This window comes from Cucurbita pepo, chromosome 11 (assembly GCF_057944985.1).
Source record: "Cucurbita pepo subsp. pepo isolate OVF chromosome 11, ASM5794498v1, whole genome shotgun sequence".
In the NCBI taxonomy this organism is placed as follows: Eukaryota; Viridiplantae; Streptophyta; class Magnoliopsida; order Cucurbitales; family Cucurbitaceae; genus Cucurbita; species Cucurbita pepo.
In genome coordinates, this window is record NC_141808.1 from 3,457,965 (window position 1) to 3,475,918 (window position 17,954).

The 17,954-nt window shown below is 34.9% G+C and overlaps 3 protein-coding genes and 1 pseudogene across 4 annotated transcripts; 1 reads left to right on the top strand and 3 right to left on the bottom strand.

Moving 5' to 3' along the window:
• The first annotated feature begins 161 nt into the window (after positions 1-161).
• LOC111805816 (4-coumarate--CoA ligase CCL1) lies at positions 162-4,599 on the top strand. The gene is made up of 6 exons (XM_023691051.2): positions 162-933; positions 1,108-1,461; positions 2,346-2,544; positions 2,890-3,103; positions 3,188-3,290; positions 4,245-4,599. Exons 1-6 carry the CDS (start codon positions 292-294, stop codon positions 4,359-4,361), a joined length of 1,629 nt encoding a protein of 542 aa, XP_023546819.2. The 5' UTR covers positions 162-291; the 3' UTR covers positions 4,362-4,599.
• A 1,535-nt stretch (positions 4,600-6,134) lies between these two features.
• On the bottom strand, positions 6,135-7,589 carry LOC111804981 (CASP-like protein 2C1). Of its 2 annotated transcripts, none has more exons than XM_023689829.2 (3): positions 7,296-7,589; positions 7,077-7,195; positions 6,135-6,594 (listed from the first exon to the last, which is right to left on the bottom strand). In XM_023689829.2, the coding sequence occupies exons 1-3, from the start codon at positions 7,448-7,450 to the stop codon at positions 6,386-6,388; spliced, it is 483 nt and encodes a 160-aa protein (XP_023545597.2). In that variant the 5' UTR covers positions 7,451-7,589; the 3' UTR covers positions 6,135-6,385. The 2 variants fall into 2 exon arrangements, with proteins under 2 accessions (XP_023545597.2, XP_023545596.2); XM_023689828.2 differs by having other exon boundaries at positions 7,077-7,224; positions 7,296-7,579.
• Positions 7,590-10,299: 2,710 nt separating this feature from the next.
• On the bottom strand, positions 10,300-12,559 carry LOC111804979 (xyloglucan endotransglucosylase protein 7 pseudogene; annotated as a pseudogene).
• A 2,151-nt stretch (positions 12,560-14,710) lies between these two features.
• Positions 14,711-16,926, bottom strand: LOC111804978 (xyloglucan endotransglucosylase/hydrolase protein 24). The gene is made up of 3 exons (XM_023689826.2): positions 16,608-16,926; positions 15,477-15,670; positions 14,711-15,232 (listed from the first exon to the last, which is right to left on the bottom strand). Exons 1-3 carry the CDS (start codon positions 16,878-16,880, stop codon positions 14,836-14,838), a joined length of 864 nt encoding a protein of 287 aa, XP_023545594.2. The 5' UTR covers positions 16,881-16,926; the 3' UTR covers positions 14,711-14,835.
• Positions 16,927-17,954: the final 1,028 nt, after the last annotated feature.

Here is a 17,954-nt window from a genome sequence, read left to right on the forward strand (position 1 = left end):
TGTTAATTTACGGGTTTTCTCAAACTAGATGGGATCGAACCAAACCATCTTAGATTTTGAAATGATTTTTTTTTTTTTTTTTTTTTTTTTGGGTATTTGAAAAGGAGAATAAAAATGTATTAAAATTAACGTCAAACTCCATTTCATCAACTCCACCTGTATCACCACCTACTCCATATTACTTGGCACCAAAAGCGTTGCTCACAGAAACTAAACCAAAATTTCAAGAACCCCATCAAACCAAATTCTCTCATCCTCCTAATTTTCTCGCCATCCAAACACCCAAAACCGATGGATTCTCAACTTACCAACGCCCAGGATTTCATCTTCCGATCAAAGCTCCCCGACATCTACATCCCAAACCACCTCCCCCTCCACACCTACTGCTTCCAACACCTCTCCCAATTCCACCACCGCCCCTGCCTAATCAACGCCGCCACCGGCCAAATCCACACCTACGCCGCCGTCGACCTAGCCGCCAGACGCGTCGCTACCGGTCTAAGCAAGATCGGTGTCGGACAAGGCGATGTCATAATGCTTCTACTACAGAACAGCCCTGAATTCGTCTTCGCCTTCCTTGGCGCGTCCTATGCCGGCGCCATTAGCACCACCGCAAACCCATTATACAAGCCGGCGGAAATCAAGAAACAGGCGGCCACGGCGAGGCCGAAGGTTATAATTACGCAGGCGGAATTTGTGGAGAAAGTTCGGGAATTTGCATTGGAAAATGGGGTGAAAATTATATGTACGGATTCCCCGCCGGTGGGTTGCCTGAGATTCTCCGAGATCTTAGAGGCGGATGAAAATGAAATTCCGGCCGTGAAAATTAACTCCAACGATGTCGTTGCTCTTCCGTTCTCGTCCGGAACCACCGGAGTTCCTAAAGGCGTTATGCTCACACACAAATCTCTCGTTACAAGCATCGCTCAACAAGTCAGTAAAAACCCGTTAGAAATTACTACTCTCCACAATCATATGATATTATTTACTGGACTTCTTTAAAAATATTCGTGTCAATTGAGATGTATTCCTTACTTATGATTATTTCCTAAATTAGCCTTGACGGAAAATTTGAAAATTCAAATATTTGACCGTTTAATTTTGCAGGTGGACGGAGAGAATCCAAATGTGGATTTAAACAGCAATGACGTGCTTATATGTCTTCTTCCATTATTCCATATCTACTCTCTCAATTCCGTTCTCCTCTGCGGACTACGTGTCGGCGCGGCCATTCTCATCCTCCAAAAATACGACATGTCGTCTCTTCTCCGCCTAATTCAGACCCACAAAGCCACTATAGCCCCCTTCGTCCCTCCCATCGTCTTGGACTTCGCCAAAAACCCCGACATCCACCGTTACGACTTGTCGTCCATCAGAATCGTCATGTCGGGTGCTGCCCCCATGGGCAAGGCCCTGGAAGACACTGTCAAGGCCCGACTCCCCAACGCCACGCTTGGACAGGTAATTCTTAATTTTCTTTTATTTTAATTTACAATTGAAACAATTCTTCAATTTGTTTTATTAAAATATTTTTAAAAACATTATAAAATTATTTTAAATATATAGTATTACCATTATTGTTGGAGTATGATTAATATTAAAGTCAATATATATTTACAAAATATTTAAATTATAAGAGAAAACAGATATGTTGGTGGGCAACTTGGTGGTTAGTTTCTAATTTAAATTTTTTGTATTTTAAAGTATAATATTTAATGTTGACTTTTCAAATGAATTTGATTTTTATTTTATTAATTTCTGTATATTCTAATTTTCATAGAAATATAAAAATAGAAGAACAATTCAAACGATGCCATTTATATTCGATCATGATATAAGATATTTTTTTTATAAAGTGAGATATTAATTAATTTTTTTCTAAGTCAAAATTTCTTAATAGTTTTTTGTTAAATTATTATTATTATTTTAATCTTTATAGTTTTAATAAATCTTAGTTTAATTCGACTTGAATAGTCTATAAACTCTTAATTATTTTATTTTAAATTGATTTTTCCATAAAAATTATTTGAATTCAACTTTTAAATTTTTAAATATTAATCTCAAAGTATATTATATTTAATGCGTTCTTGTTTGACTGCATTTGAATTTTTAACGTTTAAGAAAAATAATTTAATGATTAACTGTACATTAATTAAACTTCAAATTATGCCTAATTTGATATTATTGAAATTCTTAAGTGTATGATCCAATTTAATAAAATTTAAATGTTATAAAGCAAGTTTAATTTTCTTTTCGAAGACAAGAGGAAAATAATAATTAAAATAAAAAAAAAAACATAAAATATAATATTTAATGAATTAAAAATAGAAAAATTGAATGTGCAGGGATATGGGATGACGGAGGCCGGTCCGGTTCTGTCGATGTGTCTGGGTTTCGCAAAGGAGCCGTTCGAGTTTAAATCAGGTGCGTGCGGGACCGTCGTAAGGAACGCTGAGATGAAGATCATACACCCTGAAACTGGTGTATCTTTGCCACGTAATCACCCTGGTGAGATCTGCATACGTGGCTCCCAGATCATGAAAGGCAAGTCCCACAATCCACGTCAGCTTTTTAAATTATTATTTTTAACGTCGGTAGACCCCACGACACGACACGACACGACAAATAATAAATGGAAGCCCTGAATATGGTAGAAGAGAATTAATTTTTCAAATAAATGTGTGACAGAAAAATAATAAATGCCTCTATTTATTTATTGAGGTCAGATGTAGGCCTAAATATGATCCATAAAATAATAAATAATGTGTTGAATTAATAAGGCATGTGAAATATAATAATGTGAACAAAATTAAATAATTAATTATTTTTATAAAACAAGATAAGGTATAATTTATAATGGGCTAAATTAGAAGCTTAATCATAAACCAGGTTACCTTAATAACAAAGAAGCCACAGAGAAGACTATAGACAAGAATGGGTGGCTCCACACTGGAGACTTGGGGTTCATCGACGACGACGACGAGATCTTCATCGTCGATCGACTGAAGGAACTGATCAAATACAAAGGATATCAAGTGGCCCCAGCTGAGCTTGAAGCTCTCTTGACTTCAAACCCTAATGTTTCTTCTGCTGCTGTCGTACCGTAAGTTTCCACGTGAATATGATTATGATTATGATTATGATTATGATTAAGATTAAGGAAACAAATTGGTTTGATGGTTCATAGAATGGAAGATGAAGCAGCTGGAGAGATCCCGGCTGCATTTGTTGTTAGAACTAAAGGCTCCAAGATTAGTGAGGATGACATCAAGAAGTATATTTCTGATCAGGTTAGTGTTTTTATTTTTTATATTTTTTCGGACTTTCTCCTACCTCTTTATATTTCCACACTCTTATAAAGAAAGTTTTGTTGTCCTCCCAATCGACGTGGGATTTCACAATATCTGCTAGTTGGGTCACTCATTCTCTTCTCCAATCGGTGCGGGACCCTCCAATCCACCCCTTTTCGGGGTCCAGTGTCCTTGCTGGCATACCGCTTCGTGTTCACCCCCTTCAAGGCTTAGCCTCCTCGTTAGCATATTACCAGATGTTTGGTTTTGATATCATTTATAACAAACCAAGCTCATCGGTAGAAGATATTGTCCTCTTTGAGCTTCCCCTTTCGGGCTTCCTTTTAAGGTTTTTAAAACGTGTACGTTAAGAATAGGTTTTCACATTCTTGTAAAGAAAGCTTCGTTCTCCTTCCCAACCCATGTAGGATCTCACTAGGCCAAGCATCCTCGCTGGTACTTATTCCTCTTTCCAATCGATGTGCGACCCTCCAATCCCCCCTTTCAGGGCTCAACGTCCTTGCTGGCACACCCCTTCGTGTTCACCCCCCTTCAAGGCTTATCACTTAATGTTTGACTTTGATATCATTTATAACGACCCAAACCCACCGGTAGGTGATATTATACTCTTTGGGCCTTCTCTTTTGAGCTTTCCTCCAAGTTTTTAAAACTGCTAAATCCATTAGGGAGAGGTTTCCAAACTTTTATAAAAAAATATTTAGTTTTCCTCCTCAACCAATGTGGGATCTCACCGGTAGACAGGAACAGAATTGTCTCACGATGTTCTAAACCCATCCAGCATCTTTATCAACCGTTTTAATTAGCCAAATCATGAATCACCGTGGTTGGAGCCATGGTCGAAAAAGCTCGAGTGTGGCCATATAGACCTTTTTGGCTGCAAAGTTATAGCAATATATTTCTTACTAGAACGTTTGGTGGTTGTTATGGCTGCAGGTTATATACTACAAGAAAATCAGGAAGGTTTTGTTTGTGGACTCAATTCCAGTTGCTCCTTCAGGCAAGATCTTGAGGAAAGTGTTAAAAGCTCAATTGGAGAGTGGTGCCTTTTAAATTAGGGTTGGTCACTCAACCAATGGACTTATAAACTTTACAATATCCACATAACTTTGGGTTTCTCTCTCAAAAACAAAATGTATTGAAGAGAGAAAGAGGATGATTCTAAATTAAGAAGATGGGTTTCTTAATTTGTTGTGAATAATATGTAATTTATATCCACTTTCTTATACATCTTCCTTAAGTTGCAATCCAAATGTTTTTTAATATATGATCCGGCTTGAAATTCTGAGCGACCTTTGAAGGGTAGTTTAAAGACAAAAGCGATTTGTGACGACTTAACCTCACCGCTATCAGATATTATCCTTTTTATTTTTTTCTTTTCGGGTTTTCCCTTCAGGTTTTTAAAACATAAATGGTGTTTTGTTTTCCTCCCAACCAATGTGGGACATCACAATCCACCCCCTTTCGGGCCCAGCGTCCTCGCTGGCACTCGTTCCTTTCTCCAATTGATGTAGGATCGCCACCAAATCCACCCTCCTCGAGGCCCAGCGTCTGTATTGACACACTATCTTGTGTCTACCCCCCTTCGGGGAACAACGAGAAGGCTGGCACATCGTCTAGTGTCTAGCTCTGATACCATTTCTTGAAAGTGAAAAATCTATGTTCTGAAATTTCAGAATTAGATGCTGAAGAGCCAGTGAGTGATGCTCGATTACGACGTTATCTTATTCGTGGATTACGAAAAGAATTTATGCCCTTTGTTTCCTCAATACAAGGGTGGGCAAATCAGCCTACGGTAATTGAACTGTAGAATCTTCTTTCAAATCAGGAAGCCTTAGTTAAACAAAGGACCACCAGCAACCAATTTTCCCCAAATTCAGAAGATGCGTTGTATGTCAAAGATCAAAGGAGACAAAATTATCATTCAAAGCCTTCATCAACCAATGGTAAACAATTCAGAAGTGAGGAGTCGTCAAAGAAGCCACAGTAAAACAATTCATTATGATAGGAAAAATTTTGACACCCTTATCAGGAATGTTTCGTTCTCCCCTCCAATTGATGTAAGATCTCACATATAATGGTTCGAAACTAAGATATTAGAAATTCAACGTTGTCTACTAACAAAAACTAAATTCTAACCACTTTTTTAATTCAAGCTCTCCTCCAATTGTGAGTTATTCTTAATTTTTGTTGTTGAATAAATTACATATATGAGAGATACAAACATTATCTAAATACTTTTAAGTGAATTATATATAATAATTTTGTGCTACATAAAAAAAAAAAAAAAAAAAAAAAAAAAAAAACATTAATAAACAGGATCAAAAGTGGGCCTAACCCATGGTGAATTATTTGAGCAGTAAAACTTTAGGCGCACGCTCTCTTGTTGCAGCCTAGCTACCTTTTAAAGTGAATTATTTTTTTCAATCAATTATATCAATTTTTTTTATATTATTGTCAAAAAAAAAAAAAAAAAAAAAAGTCACAATAATTATTTAAATAAAATTAAGGGTATTTTACGAGTTGAATTGGACCTAGTTGTAACATTTTCTAAATTAAATCGGAGTCGAACAATTTTCGAACTCAGCTCAACCATTAATTTTTTTTAATTGAATTAATTTAGATTCTTTTATCATTTATTAAATTTTTTAAAATAAAAATATAATATTAGTCGATAAAATATTTATTTATTTATTTTTAATTGTTTAATTAAATTTACTTTTAATTGTTGAAGACAATTCATGCTATTCCATAAAATAAAATACTGACTAAAGGGATCATAGGATTACAGTACCTATTATTACAGGGTTAGTAACTAACTAAAAATTTGAGCAAAAGAACACGTTTGATAAACTCATATCTTATTCCCAATCTAAATAAAACAAGTTCTTCATAACTATATACCCGAACTAACAATAAGATTGTGCAAGTCGAACCGGGAGCACACGTACACATTACAATATGCTAACTAACGGAAACTTGTAGACACAAATACACAAATGTTGGAAGGTTAAGAGAAAAGGAGAAGAATTCAGTTGTTGGATTTGAGGCGCAGGAAATGGTTTGGTGAATAATGCCTAAACAAGTTGAAAGCAGAGAGGAAGGAGATGAGAAGCATGGTAAGGACAGCTGCATAGCCACAAAGGAAAGCTCCGGCAGCTTGGTAGCAATATCTGTGGAATCTGTTGCACAGCTTCATCCATTGGAACTCCTGGTTGCCCCTCACCGCCACAAACGCCGCCTCCATCCCCGCCGTGTTCGCCGCAAATGTTAGGTAAGCAACCGCCTGCCAATGTCAGTTCAAACTACTTTAATTCCAATCTAAATTTTTAAACTAACTTTTCTAGTTATTTATATATATATATATCTATAATATCTATGTAAGGAAAAAAAAAAAAGAAAAAAAAAAAGGAAAATAGTTTGGGGGCCTAATTGGACATATTATATGATATTATTTATGTGAAATATATAATTTTTTTAAAAAGTGATGATTTTGTTCTTATTTGCAAAAGTTTAATATAATTTCATAACCCAAAATAAATTTATGTCTACTTTGAAAAATATGAAAACAAAAAGAAAAAGACCAAAATCAGACCAAAATTGAAAATGTATTTGATTTTTAAAAATTAGAGAGATTCGGGGAATAGAACTAAAAATTCTTTATACGGGTATGAAAATCTCTCTAGTAGACACCCTTTAAAATTTTTGAGGCGAAGTGCGAAAGAGGAAGCCTAAAAAAGACAATATGATATGTTATCGGATTGTTACCTGATCGATGAAGAAGGAAAGCCAAAATAGGTGCAAGTGAAAGTGAGTTTGTAATTGGAAGGGAGGTTTTGGGTGAGCTGAAATCCAACATTTGGAGAGTTGAAGAATGTTGTAAGCAGCTGCGATGGAGTCCACATACATGATCACTCTGTAAAGTTACATCCAAATTCAAGACACAAACAAAGAAACAAACAAAGGTTGATGATTTAAAGGGCTTACTTGAGAGCACCCAAACTTCTGAAAGAGGCTGTCTTGTCCACTCCAAAGATCTGTGTGGTTTCCTTGTCAAAACCCATCAAGAAAACTGTCAAAACCAAGCAAACAATGGCACACAATCTGAGTATCCATTCAGTTCTTGCATCCCCAAACCCCATTGCTGCCACTTGTTGTTCAGAATATTGAGAGGGCAGTCGGGTGGTGCCTTTATTTATGGTTTCTGGTTGGGCACACAGCAGGTACACCACTTATTCAAAAGGAAGGGGAACTATTCCATCTCTTCACCATCCTTCACCCAACTTCCTATGCTATTTATTAACCCTACACTTTGCTTTCCATACTTCATTTTCTACTCCTCTACCTAAATAACTTTTTCTTTTCTTAAATTATTATACAAATTTATTCATCTCTATTTATAATAACAAATCTTTTTTTTTTTTTTTTTTTTTTTTTTTTTTTTTTTTTTTTTTTTTATGAAACCGAGAGGCTACATCATCATATGGCCTTCACAGCAACATCGTCATATGTACAGAGATGCAACTACCCTAGCTTCGGTTCTTTGGCCTTCACAACAACATCATCATATGTACAGAGATGTCTTACCTTTACCTAAGTAGTATGTGACTTGAGTAAGTAATCCGATTAGGAAATGCAATCACATGCAATCATGTTTGGGACCTATTCTTTCATAAAATATCGTGACATGACCATGGTCTCTACTTTAGTCCGAACAAAATTAGATGTGTAGTATTTCTCAACACACGGTGCATGTATGCGCACATGAACCCCTAGGTGAGCTCGTTTATGTACCCCCTAAACCTGACCTTCAACAAACGTACACTTGTGCTATCGGAATGCCATGGAGGGAAGAGAGTGCGCGTAGTATTATGGTGTACACAATATCATAACATAACATCATAATGTACGCGTGTGTACTAATCATAACGAGGAAGTATCCTAATACACGTTAACATACAATATGCATGGAGTCCCTATAGCTTAAAATCATGGCATGTATCCGTGATACAAGTTATACATTCGTTCATTTCATGCATAACTTAATCATTTATGTCATCTCATATTAACCCTAAAACCATCTATATTTTTGAAAATTTAAATTTTAGATTTAGTTATCCGTTACATTTAATCTTTGAATACTTTCGGGTATGGATAATGATTTGTGGTCTTTGTTATCATTAATATTATTAGGGAAACGGTGTGACATGTTTTTAACTAACTTTTTGCCAAGTTGGTGTGAAATTGGGTACAAACTTAGATAGTAAGACATATTATATAGTTTATTTTACATTAAAAAAGAATGGTTAAATTTATAAATTAATTAAAATATATTTGGAAAACATTATGTTAAAAAATATTTACCTTGTTTTATTTTTTTGATTCATAAATATTTTATTAAGCATTGAAAGGAAATATTAATCACACTTAGAACATTCATATTCATGGATGATTGCTTTCAACACATTTAATAATAACATCTACCTTTCTTTCTCATAAATGAATGATATAATTTTTTTTGGTTAAATGATTTTAAAAGGGAATGAATTAAATAATCCTTTATACATTTTGGTTTTGGTTCAGAGTTCATGTGGTAAGCGATTGAAATTAGCTCAGACTCTCGCAAGCCAATGACATGACACTATGTTAAGCGATTATCAGAGAAAAACGACATCCAAGTAACTTGATGAATTTCGGTAATTTGCACTATGTGAGGAGGTAGAGAACACCAAACGTAATGAATGTGATAGAAACAATTTGAGGGTTGGGATGATCGACAAAGACACAAACGACGAAAAACGGAGCGACAATTATTATCGTGAAGGATAATTGAAGCTTAAACGTTACATCAGTGGTGATTTAATATGATATCATAATAGTAGATTTCACCATTAATTACTAAGATTTTGGGTTTAACAGTGATTTAACGGGTTCAATTACTTACCTAACTTAGGGTCGTAGAACTTATTCGATCCATCGGGTAAATAATGGTAAAGAAAAGGAAAATAAATTTTGAGATTGATACTACATCCATATTGTGGGCTATCTACAATAGACATTGATTGCAATTTGGTGAGCAAACATGTTAAGGATTGAAACCCCATTAACACACCATATGCAATTTGGGGACCAAACATGTAGAGTTTAATTAAAAATGAAAATGGGTGTTCCATTATTGCTGCTTTGTAGCAGAGGTTTAAGCAGGCTAGACAAGACAACACACAAGGCATTGCATAATAGTAAGGCTTTGCATTCAATCATTTCACTACTACTATTGCACTATTATGTACTTAGGGTTTATGAGTCACAAGCCTCTCCCTTAACTCAATTATTAAATTAAACTATTAATATTACCCGCTTGTCAACTACTTTTCACTCTCTATTGTAACCGTTCAAGTTCGATGCTAGTAGATATTGTCCGCTTTGGTTCATTGCGTATTGTTGTTAACCTCGCGGTTTTAAAACACATCTGCTAGGAAGAAGTTTCTACATCCTTTTAAGAAATGTTTCGTTCCTCTCTATCACATAAAATAGAAGATATGTGTGACACCCGAGTAAAAGAGTGGTACGTAAATTAATCGATATCACAACCAAATGAGAATAATCTTAAGAATAAGATCTCAGAAATGATTAAAAGAATTGAAAGTTACTACCTACATGAACAAGGTGTATCTTCCTTTTCAATAACTCAATCATAGAAACTCGAAAGTTTATGTTTTACTTGGAGCAATTCTATGTTGGGTGACCTCATGAGAATTTTTCTAAGATGCATGTGAGTCAGAACAAAACATGTTAAAAGGACTCGTGTTAGATAGTCTCCACTCTTAGAAACGTGGTGTAAATAATGTGACCGTGTCATGTGGATGCAAGGAAATGTCATAACTATGGATGTAAAGGAATGTCGGGACCATCGGGTGTCCGATTCAAGCTTTAAATTCTGATCAAATTTGGACATGAAGTGTTATAATATATGAAGAGTTGTGTTCAAACGTGACAAAGTAAAAATTAAGTTTCAATATGAAATAAAAATGTTGACATCTTAATTTTTGAAAATGTAAACTCAATTGACTCCACAAGTTTGTAAAGATATTCTCGAACAAGAAATCAGAAGTTCGATGATCAAATGGACAAGATTAAGAAACATTAATTCAATGTTTCTTGTGTGTTTTTTAAGGTTGACCACCTCCTAGTAGGTGTTGAGGTAGCATTCAAGAGGGAAGCCTTGTGGGAACCTCTTTGTGTCTTGACAATAATTGTAGATCATGTAGTTATCTTGTGCCCATTTCATTTGGCTCTTCTTTGCATATTCATAATCAAGATTGCTCCACATCCATGAATTTGAATTGGGAGTGCAAGATGAGTATCCATTCAACCAAAAGCAGCCATCTTCACTGAAGTTCTTGTAATAAGCTCTGAATGGGGCTTCACTCCAATCTATCTTCTCAAGACCACCTCTTGTGGCCCAATCATCAGCTTCCCATAGACTTGAATGCAATCTCATGGCTTGGTATTGTGGGAATGGCACTCCTTTATGTTCAAAGTTCTTGAATTCTCTTATGGGAATCTCGTCTACATACAAACTGAAATATCCAAAGTTTACTTTTAATAATCAGATCGAATTCCAGAATCTAAATTTAATACATGATATTGTCCTAATTTATTCATACAATCCTCCTTACACAGACGTCATGTCATCTTTCAAATGTTTTACATAAATAATTTTTATATTTCGTCTCTGAATTTTTTTTAACCTTTCTATTTAGAAAAAAACTTATGCCAAACGTACTCGAAATTAGTGGACTCGAGAAATGAAAAGAAGAATGGTACTTACACAATGTGTTGGGTATTCCAGAAGATGGTGTAGGTATGGAAATCAGCAGTCGGGTCAAACCAAAGGTAGAATTGCATCTCTCTGTTGCCAACTCCTTGGCTAAACACATTGGTATGAAGGATGTAAGGATTTCCACTTGTGTTTCCAAGAAATTCGAAATCTATCTCATCGTGGTACTCTCCTTTTGAAGTTAACTAAAATCACATTATCATATTAAAATTTAGTTAATATGATTAAAGCATTAATCCCAAATCGAATATTGATCGACATTTTCATATATCTATAAGTTTGATATGAACATACATGAGAGACGAATCAATATTTCTATTGTATCGTAGAAAAAAATTATGAGGTTTTACAGATGGAAAGATTTGAATAAAGAATTCAAAATCGACGTAAAGATAACTACGACCAAAATAAAAAAAAATAAAAAAAAAGATGGATCAGTATGAACTTAACCATTACCCATTAAACATTAAACTACATGCTCATTACTTAATGTAGAGTGCTCATTGATAAGGTTTTATGAATTTGGTAGGTAAGTGCTCAAGCCCACTCCTAGTAGATATTATTTGAGTTGTGATGCATCTGTAAGGAAGAGGTTTCCACACGCTTATAAAGAATGCTTTGTTTTTCTCTCCAACCAAGGTGGGATCTCACAATCCACCCCCATTCAGGACCCAGCGTACTCGCTGACACTCGTTTCTCTCTCAAATCGATGTGGGATCTCACAATCCACCTTTCTTCGGGGTTCAGTGTCATTGATGGCACACCGCTCGGTGTTTGACTCTGATACCACTTGTAATATCTCAACCCCATCACCAGCAGATATTGTCCTTTTTGGACTTTTTCTTACGGGATTCCCCTCAAGATTTTAAAACGCTTATGATTATGATAGGGAGAAGTTTCCACACCTCATGTAAAAAAAAAAATGTTTCGTTCCTCTCTCGAATCAGACGTGGAATCTCACATCTTGATTATCTTAACACAAGTTGAACATCTATTAGCAAAGAAAATGTCAATAAAAACAATATTCACCGACATTTTCAAAGTGAAATCACTTGATTTCCTCTCTTTGTAAATGACAAAATCTCAATATAACAATAACACGTCTCAATAAAGTATCCTCTTTTCATAACAATATAGGGTTAGGAAGGAAACTTACAAAGAAGGTAGTGACGGTGCCAGCAGAGTTACCAGGGACGAGTTTGATATGCATTTGAACCTTAGCAAATAAGTATTCATTCTTGGACTGAAAGCCAGAGCCAGAGCCTTTGTCCAAGCCAAGCATTAGAAGCTCGTTATTGTTAAGCATCTGACCTCGCCCATCGCCCCAACTGATATCAATAAATTTGAACAAGTCATTGGCCAACGACACATGAAAAGAACAGAACACAGCACAAATAAACAGAAGCTTCATTGTTTGTAGGGAAACTTGGAAGCACATATGGAAGGAAGAATGATCTATGGAGAATGGAATTTATATGCGAATGAATTTGAAGTTAGCATTTTTTTTTTCATTTTGACTTCTAAAAAGATCCTAAACGCGTCATTAATTATAATGGATGTTGCTGTATTATTCCACTGTTTTGCTCGACGTGATGGCCACACCAATTGGAAGATGCATTCCCTCATGGCTACCTGCACCCATTGAAGGTTGTGATATCTCAGTTCATATCTCGTGTTTGTCGTTAATGCTTGCATGACATGTTTGGTCATATTGATTAGAAAAGATATGACCGTGTTAATTTAACCATTTCAATAATAAAAAATATATTTTTTACTTTTAAAATAATATACTAATTTATGGACCTTTTGGTTAAGCAATGACTGTATGACATGTATATTTACTGAATATTGTTTAGTTTGAGACAATATCTTATATATAAAGGTATTCAAACACTCAAAAATCTCGATCAGCCCAATTCAACTAGTATGGTTTGAATTAGGTTATGAGTGAATTAAGTTCATTCGGTTTAAATTTGGTTGATTTATGGGGTTTTCTAAAATATACATCCAAATTGAGTTGTAAATTTTATTTAAATGTTTCAAAATAAGTAAATAGAATTTTTTTACCAACTAACATTTTATTTTTAATAAATACAAAAATTTGAATAAAGGATCGGTATAATTTAAACCAACCAAACAAAAAATAAATTATAGTTAGGTTGGGTGGGGTTAGGTTCTTATTTAATAAGACTTGTTTGAGTTGAAAATTTCACAACCCGAACAATTAAGTTGAGTCTAAAAAAATGTCAACTTGTGAGATCCCACAACGAAACATTTTTTATACGAGTGTGGAAACCTCTCCCTAACATACGTGTTCATAAAACCTTTAGGGAAAGTTCAAATAGAATAATATTAATAGCAGTGGGCTCGGGCTGTTACACAACTTAACCCACCAACACCCCTGTGACACATAGATAGTAAAAGTCTTTTGTGAAATATATCATTCTAATCCGATTAGTTTTCTACTTTCCATTTATCTATTGTGTTGTTGAAAATTTTAATCAACATTTGAACTATTAAAGCTTATGGACCAAATTTATAATTACTACATATTATATCGATTAAATTATTATATACTTGAAGACTAAGTGTAAATTAACTTTAGTTTCATCAAACTAATATGTTATATTAAATTGAAAATGTCATATTTTTGTGTTTAGATACATCTTTGTGGGATGATTCTTTCTAAGTTTAATTCAAACTTTATATTATAAAATAAATTTGAAGAGCTGTGCTGTCACATTGACTCACAAATTGAAGATTTTTTTATTTTAAGAGTGTCGTTTGACATATTATGGCGTGTTGGCCACCTCTTTCCTATGTACCTTTGTACGTGCTCCTCAATATTTATTCACATTTTGTTATTTTTTTATAAATTACAAATAAAATAAATTAAAAAAAAAAATCAAATTTACAAACAAGATTTTGACTCTTCCAATATCAATAGGTTGATTATTTCACTCCCGAGTCTTCCAAAAAAAAAAAAAAAAAAAATCTCTGAGAGCTCTTTCCTAGATCCCGAAGAGAGTACTTGAGTTCTCCCAATAACTCAAAAGTGTATCAAGACTTTGCTTTTGGTCGTCTCAAGAAGCCTCGTACTATTGAAGATCGTGTCAGTTGCTTCTATATTCATAATATTTTCCGTAATTACCTAACATGGATGTTCAACAATAAATAAGATGATTCTAAAATTTTGCATCTTTAGTTAATTAGTGAGTTTTTAACGTCACAAAATTAAAAAATATTGTATGTCACATTCAGGTATCTCTCTCTCTCAACAGGAGATTCAAGCACGTAACTCAAACATCGAGATCTCTTCTCTTAGGTTGGTGGCTAATTTCACCTCACAAATAATGTTGGTGAGACCGAAGATAAAAGATGTTAGGTTTTTCCGTGGAGAAAAAATGAAGTCTCGACCCATGTACTGGTCATTTAGGTTTTCCATACGGCTACATACACGCACGGCTGAATTTTGACGGGTTATTGTGGCATTTTTCCAATTAACAATTTAAGTCTAGATTCATTTTGAGTTTTTGTTGTGTGGTAGCAGGTAAATTAACAATTTAAGTCGTAAGTTTCTTATGTTTTTTATTCCGAACTACTAGATTATAGTACTTCAAAGTCAACAATAGTTCGAGTTGAAGTATTGAAGGAGTGATTAGTTAACGAACAAAGAGGTAGTTTGATCTATCCTTGAGTGCCACACTCAGGGGCGAGGCCTTGGGGGAACCTCTTGAAATCAGTGCAATAGTTATAAATCATGTAATTTTTCTGCACCCACTCGAGCTTTTGGTGTGCGGGCGAGTCCAACTGTTGGGACAGCCAAGAATCGTCTTTGGATGAGGCGGCGCAAGAGGAGGAGGCTGAGGAGGACCAAATGCATGCCTGATCGTCGTTGAAGTTTGTGTAGGCGGCGGTGAAAGGCGCCTGAGACCAATCGATCTTCACTCGGCCTCCCCATGTGGCCCAGCTGTCGCCGTTCCACAGGCTTGATTGTAGCCTCAATGCCTGCTTTTGGGGGAATGGAATGCCCTTGGATTCCATGTTCTTGAACTCTCTTATCGGAGTCCCATCCACGTACAATCTGCCAACAATTTATAACCACTAATAAAGTGTCAATCTTTTCTTACCTACTAGCCCGTGTTCGCGCCCGTGTTCCGTGTTCGTGTTAGTAGATATTGTCTTCTTTGAAACACGTCTACTAGATAGAGGTTTCCACACCCTTCTAAATAATGTTTCGTTCTACTTTTCAATCGAGGTAAAATCTCACAATCTACCCATTTCGAGGCCCAGCGTAATAATAAATGAGAGAAGAGTTGTTAACTTACATGATATTTTTGGGATTCCATAGAAAGGAATAAGTGTGAAAATCAGCGGTTGGATCAAACCAGAGGTAGAATTGTTGCTCTCTATCACCTTTACCTTGAATGAAGATGTTTGTATGAACAATATATGGCTCACTACTAAGGTTTCCCAAGAATTCAAAGTCTATCTCATCCCACTTTGACCCTTCTGAACGTAACTGCAATTCGTATTACCATTCAAAGTTAAATATGTGATTGTCTTATAATAACCGTTGAAGATAAATTCACTGAATATAAATCCGAGATATTTATCTTTCATTATCCAACGATGAAAAACTTTAAGTAACCTTAGTTCCGCTTTAAGATGACTTTATCAAACTAATTACCTAATTTTGTATTGGGTAATATTTAAATTCAATGTACTAAGTCTTTTTTATTTTATTTTTTCATTAAAATGAGTTTGTACCTTAAATCTACTTTAATAGCCTAATTAATGACTTTTGACTTTACCGGTGATTTTTTTTAATAATAATAATTAATGTAAATTATTATAGGTAAAATATCATATCATAAAACTCATAACTAAAAATATAAACTTTAATTAAAAGAAGATGATTTGAATTTTTAATTATATTCCATAAAACCTTTTAATACAAAGTTATGAGAATATTTTATGAAATAGACTCGTGTCGTGAAAGTACAATAACTAATAAATCAACGAAAGTTAAATACAAATTTTGAAAATATAACTAAAATTGATATATTAAAAGTACAACGTGAATCATTATGGGTACAAAAAAGTATACAATTTAATAAAAATTTTATAAATTAGCTGGTTCACAAATTTTTCTAAAATTAAATTGGTTTAATTTTAAAAAAATATATATTTACTTCCAATAGAATTATATATACATTTTTTATTTTATTTTATTTGTACAGTGAATTAAAATTTATAATTAATGGTTAATAAATAAATAATTTATAAATTAAACATTTTACTTTTATCAAAATCAAAATTTTAAATAAAACAATTTCAACAAATGTTTAATTTATAAATAAATGTTTAATTCAATGTAATGGAGTGAAGCGGCGGCAGGAATTTGAGTTACGTGTTTTAATTTTATTAAAGGAAAATCAGGGAATTAGAGAGCTTACGTAATACGCCGTCACCGTGCCGGCGGAGTTTCCGGGGACGAGCTTAATCTGCATGTCGATTTTGGCAAACAAATATTGGTTCCTCGACCAGAAGCCGGAGCCGGAGCCTTTGTCAAGCGACAGCGTCAGCTCATTTCCGCCGTCCAGAAACTTGGCTCGGTCGCCACCCCACGTGATCTCCAGCTCCCCGTTCATATCGGCGGCGGCGCCGGAAAACCCCAACAAACAAACAACCAAAACCACCAAACACAACGGCGGCGACGCTCCAGCCATGGGTGTCAGCGGCTTTGCTTTTGTAGTTGTTGTGAGAACGAATGGCACTGAGAAGTAAATATTTATAAAAGGAGAGAGAGAGAGAGAGAGAGAGAGAGAGAGAGAGAGAGAGTGTTGACGTGAAGATGAGTGGTTCGTTGTAAAGCGGTTAAGAAGAGATCGAATTTGGTTCGTTGGATGAATCAATGAGTGGGGTCATGAATGAATGGACATGAAGAAATAAAGGTAAGATATCTCAATTTCATAGCATCAATAAATTTTTAATTACACGCGATGAAAGTCTCGAACTAATTTAGGAATTACACGCGATGAAAGTCTCGAACTAATTTAGGGAATGATCATGAGTTTATAATCAAGGAATACTCTTGGTTTGTACGAGTCATTTGAACTTATGCTCAAAATAGACAATATCATACCATTGTGGAGATCGGTGTTTTATCAATTTAATAACATATATGGGATGGGATGAGAGGTTCGAAAATGCATGTCTTAATTAATTGAGCTCATAAAACGTGTTCTACTAGGGAGAGGTTATCACACACTTGTAAGGAATGTTTTGTTCCCCTAACGTAGAATCTCACAATCCACTTTCTTTGGGAGCCAGCGTTCTTGCTGGCACACTGCCCGATATTTGACTCTGATATCATTTGTAACAGTGTAAACTCACTGCTAACAGATATTGTCCGTTTTAGTCTGTTACGTATCACCATCAGTCTCATAGTTTTAAAATGTGTTTGCTAGGGAGAGGTTATTACACCCTTATGAGAAATGTTTCGTCCCCCTCCTGACGTGGGATCACAATCCACCTCCCTTGAGGGTCAACATCCTCATTGGCACACTGCCTAATGTCTGGCTCTTATACCATTTGTAATAGTTCAAGCTCATCGCTAACAGATATTGTATACTTTGGCTTATTATGTATGACCATCACCCCTCATGGTTTTAAAATGCGTATACTGGTGAGAGATTATCACACCCTTAAAAGGAATGTTTCGTTTCCTTTTCCAACTAATGTGGGATTTCACATAACTCAAGATATGTTTGTTGCTCGAATACTTATACCCATGTTAAAAT

Coding starts and splice junctions, on each gene's coding strand:
- LOC111805816 (XM_023691051.2), top strand. CDS start 292: ATGGATTCTCAACTTACCAACGCCCAGGATTTCATCTTCCGATCAAAG. Junction 3,104..3,187: donor TCTTCTGCTGCTGTCGTACC/GTAAGTTTCCAC, acceptor GATGGTTCATAG/AATGGAAGATGAAGCAGCTG. Junction 3,291..4,244: donor AGAAGTATATTTCTGATCAG/GTTAGTGTTTTT, acceptor TTATGGCTGCAG/GTTATATACTACAAGAAAAT.
- LOC111804981 (XM_023689828.2), bottom strand. CDS start 7,450: ATGGGGTTTGGGGATGCAAGAACTGAATGGATACTCAGATTGTGTGCC. Junction 7,225..7,295: donor AGAAGTTTGGGTGCTCTCAA/GTAAGCCCTTTA, acceptor GTAACTTTACAG/AGTGATCATGTATGTGGACT. Junction 6,595..7,076: donor TTTCCTTCTTCATCGATCAG/GTAACAATCCGA, acceptor TGACATTGGCAG/GCGGTTGCTTACCTAACATT.
- LOC111804978 (XM_023689826.2), bottom strand. CDS start 16,880: ATGGCTGGAGCGTCGCCGCCGTTGTGTTTGGTGGTTTTGGTTGTTTGT. Junction 15,671..16,607: donor GCACGGTGACGGCGTATTAC/GTAAGCTCTCTA, acceptor TACGAATTGCAG/TTACGTTCAGAAGGGTCAAA. Junction 15,233..15,476: donor TGGAATCCCAAAAATATCAT/GTAAGTTAACAA, acceptor AATTGTTGGCAG/ATTGTACGTGGATGGGACTC.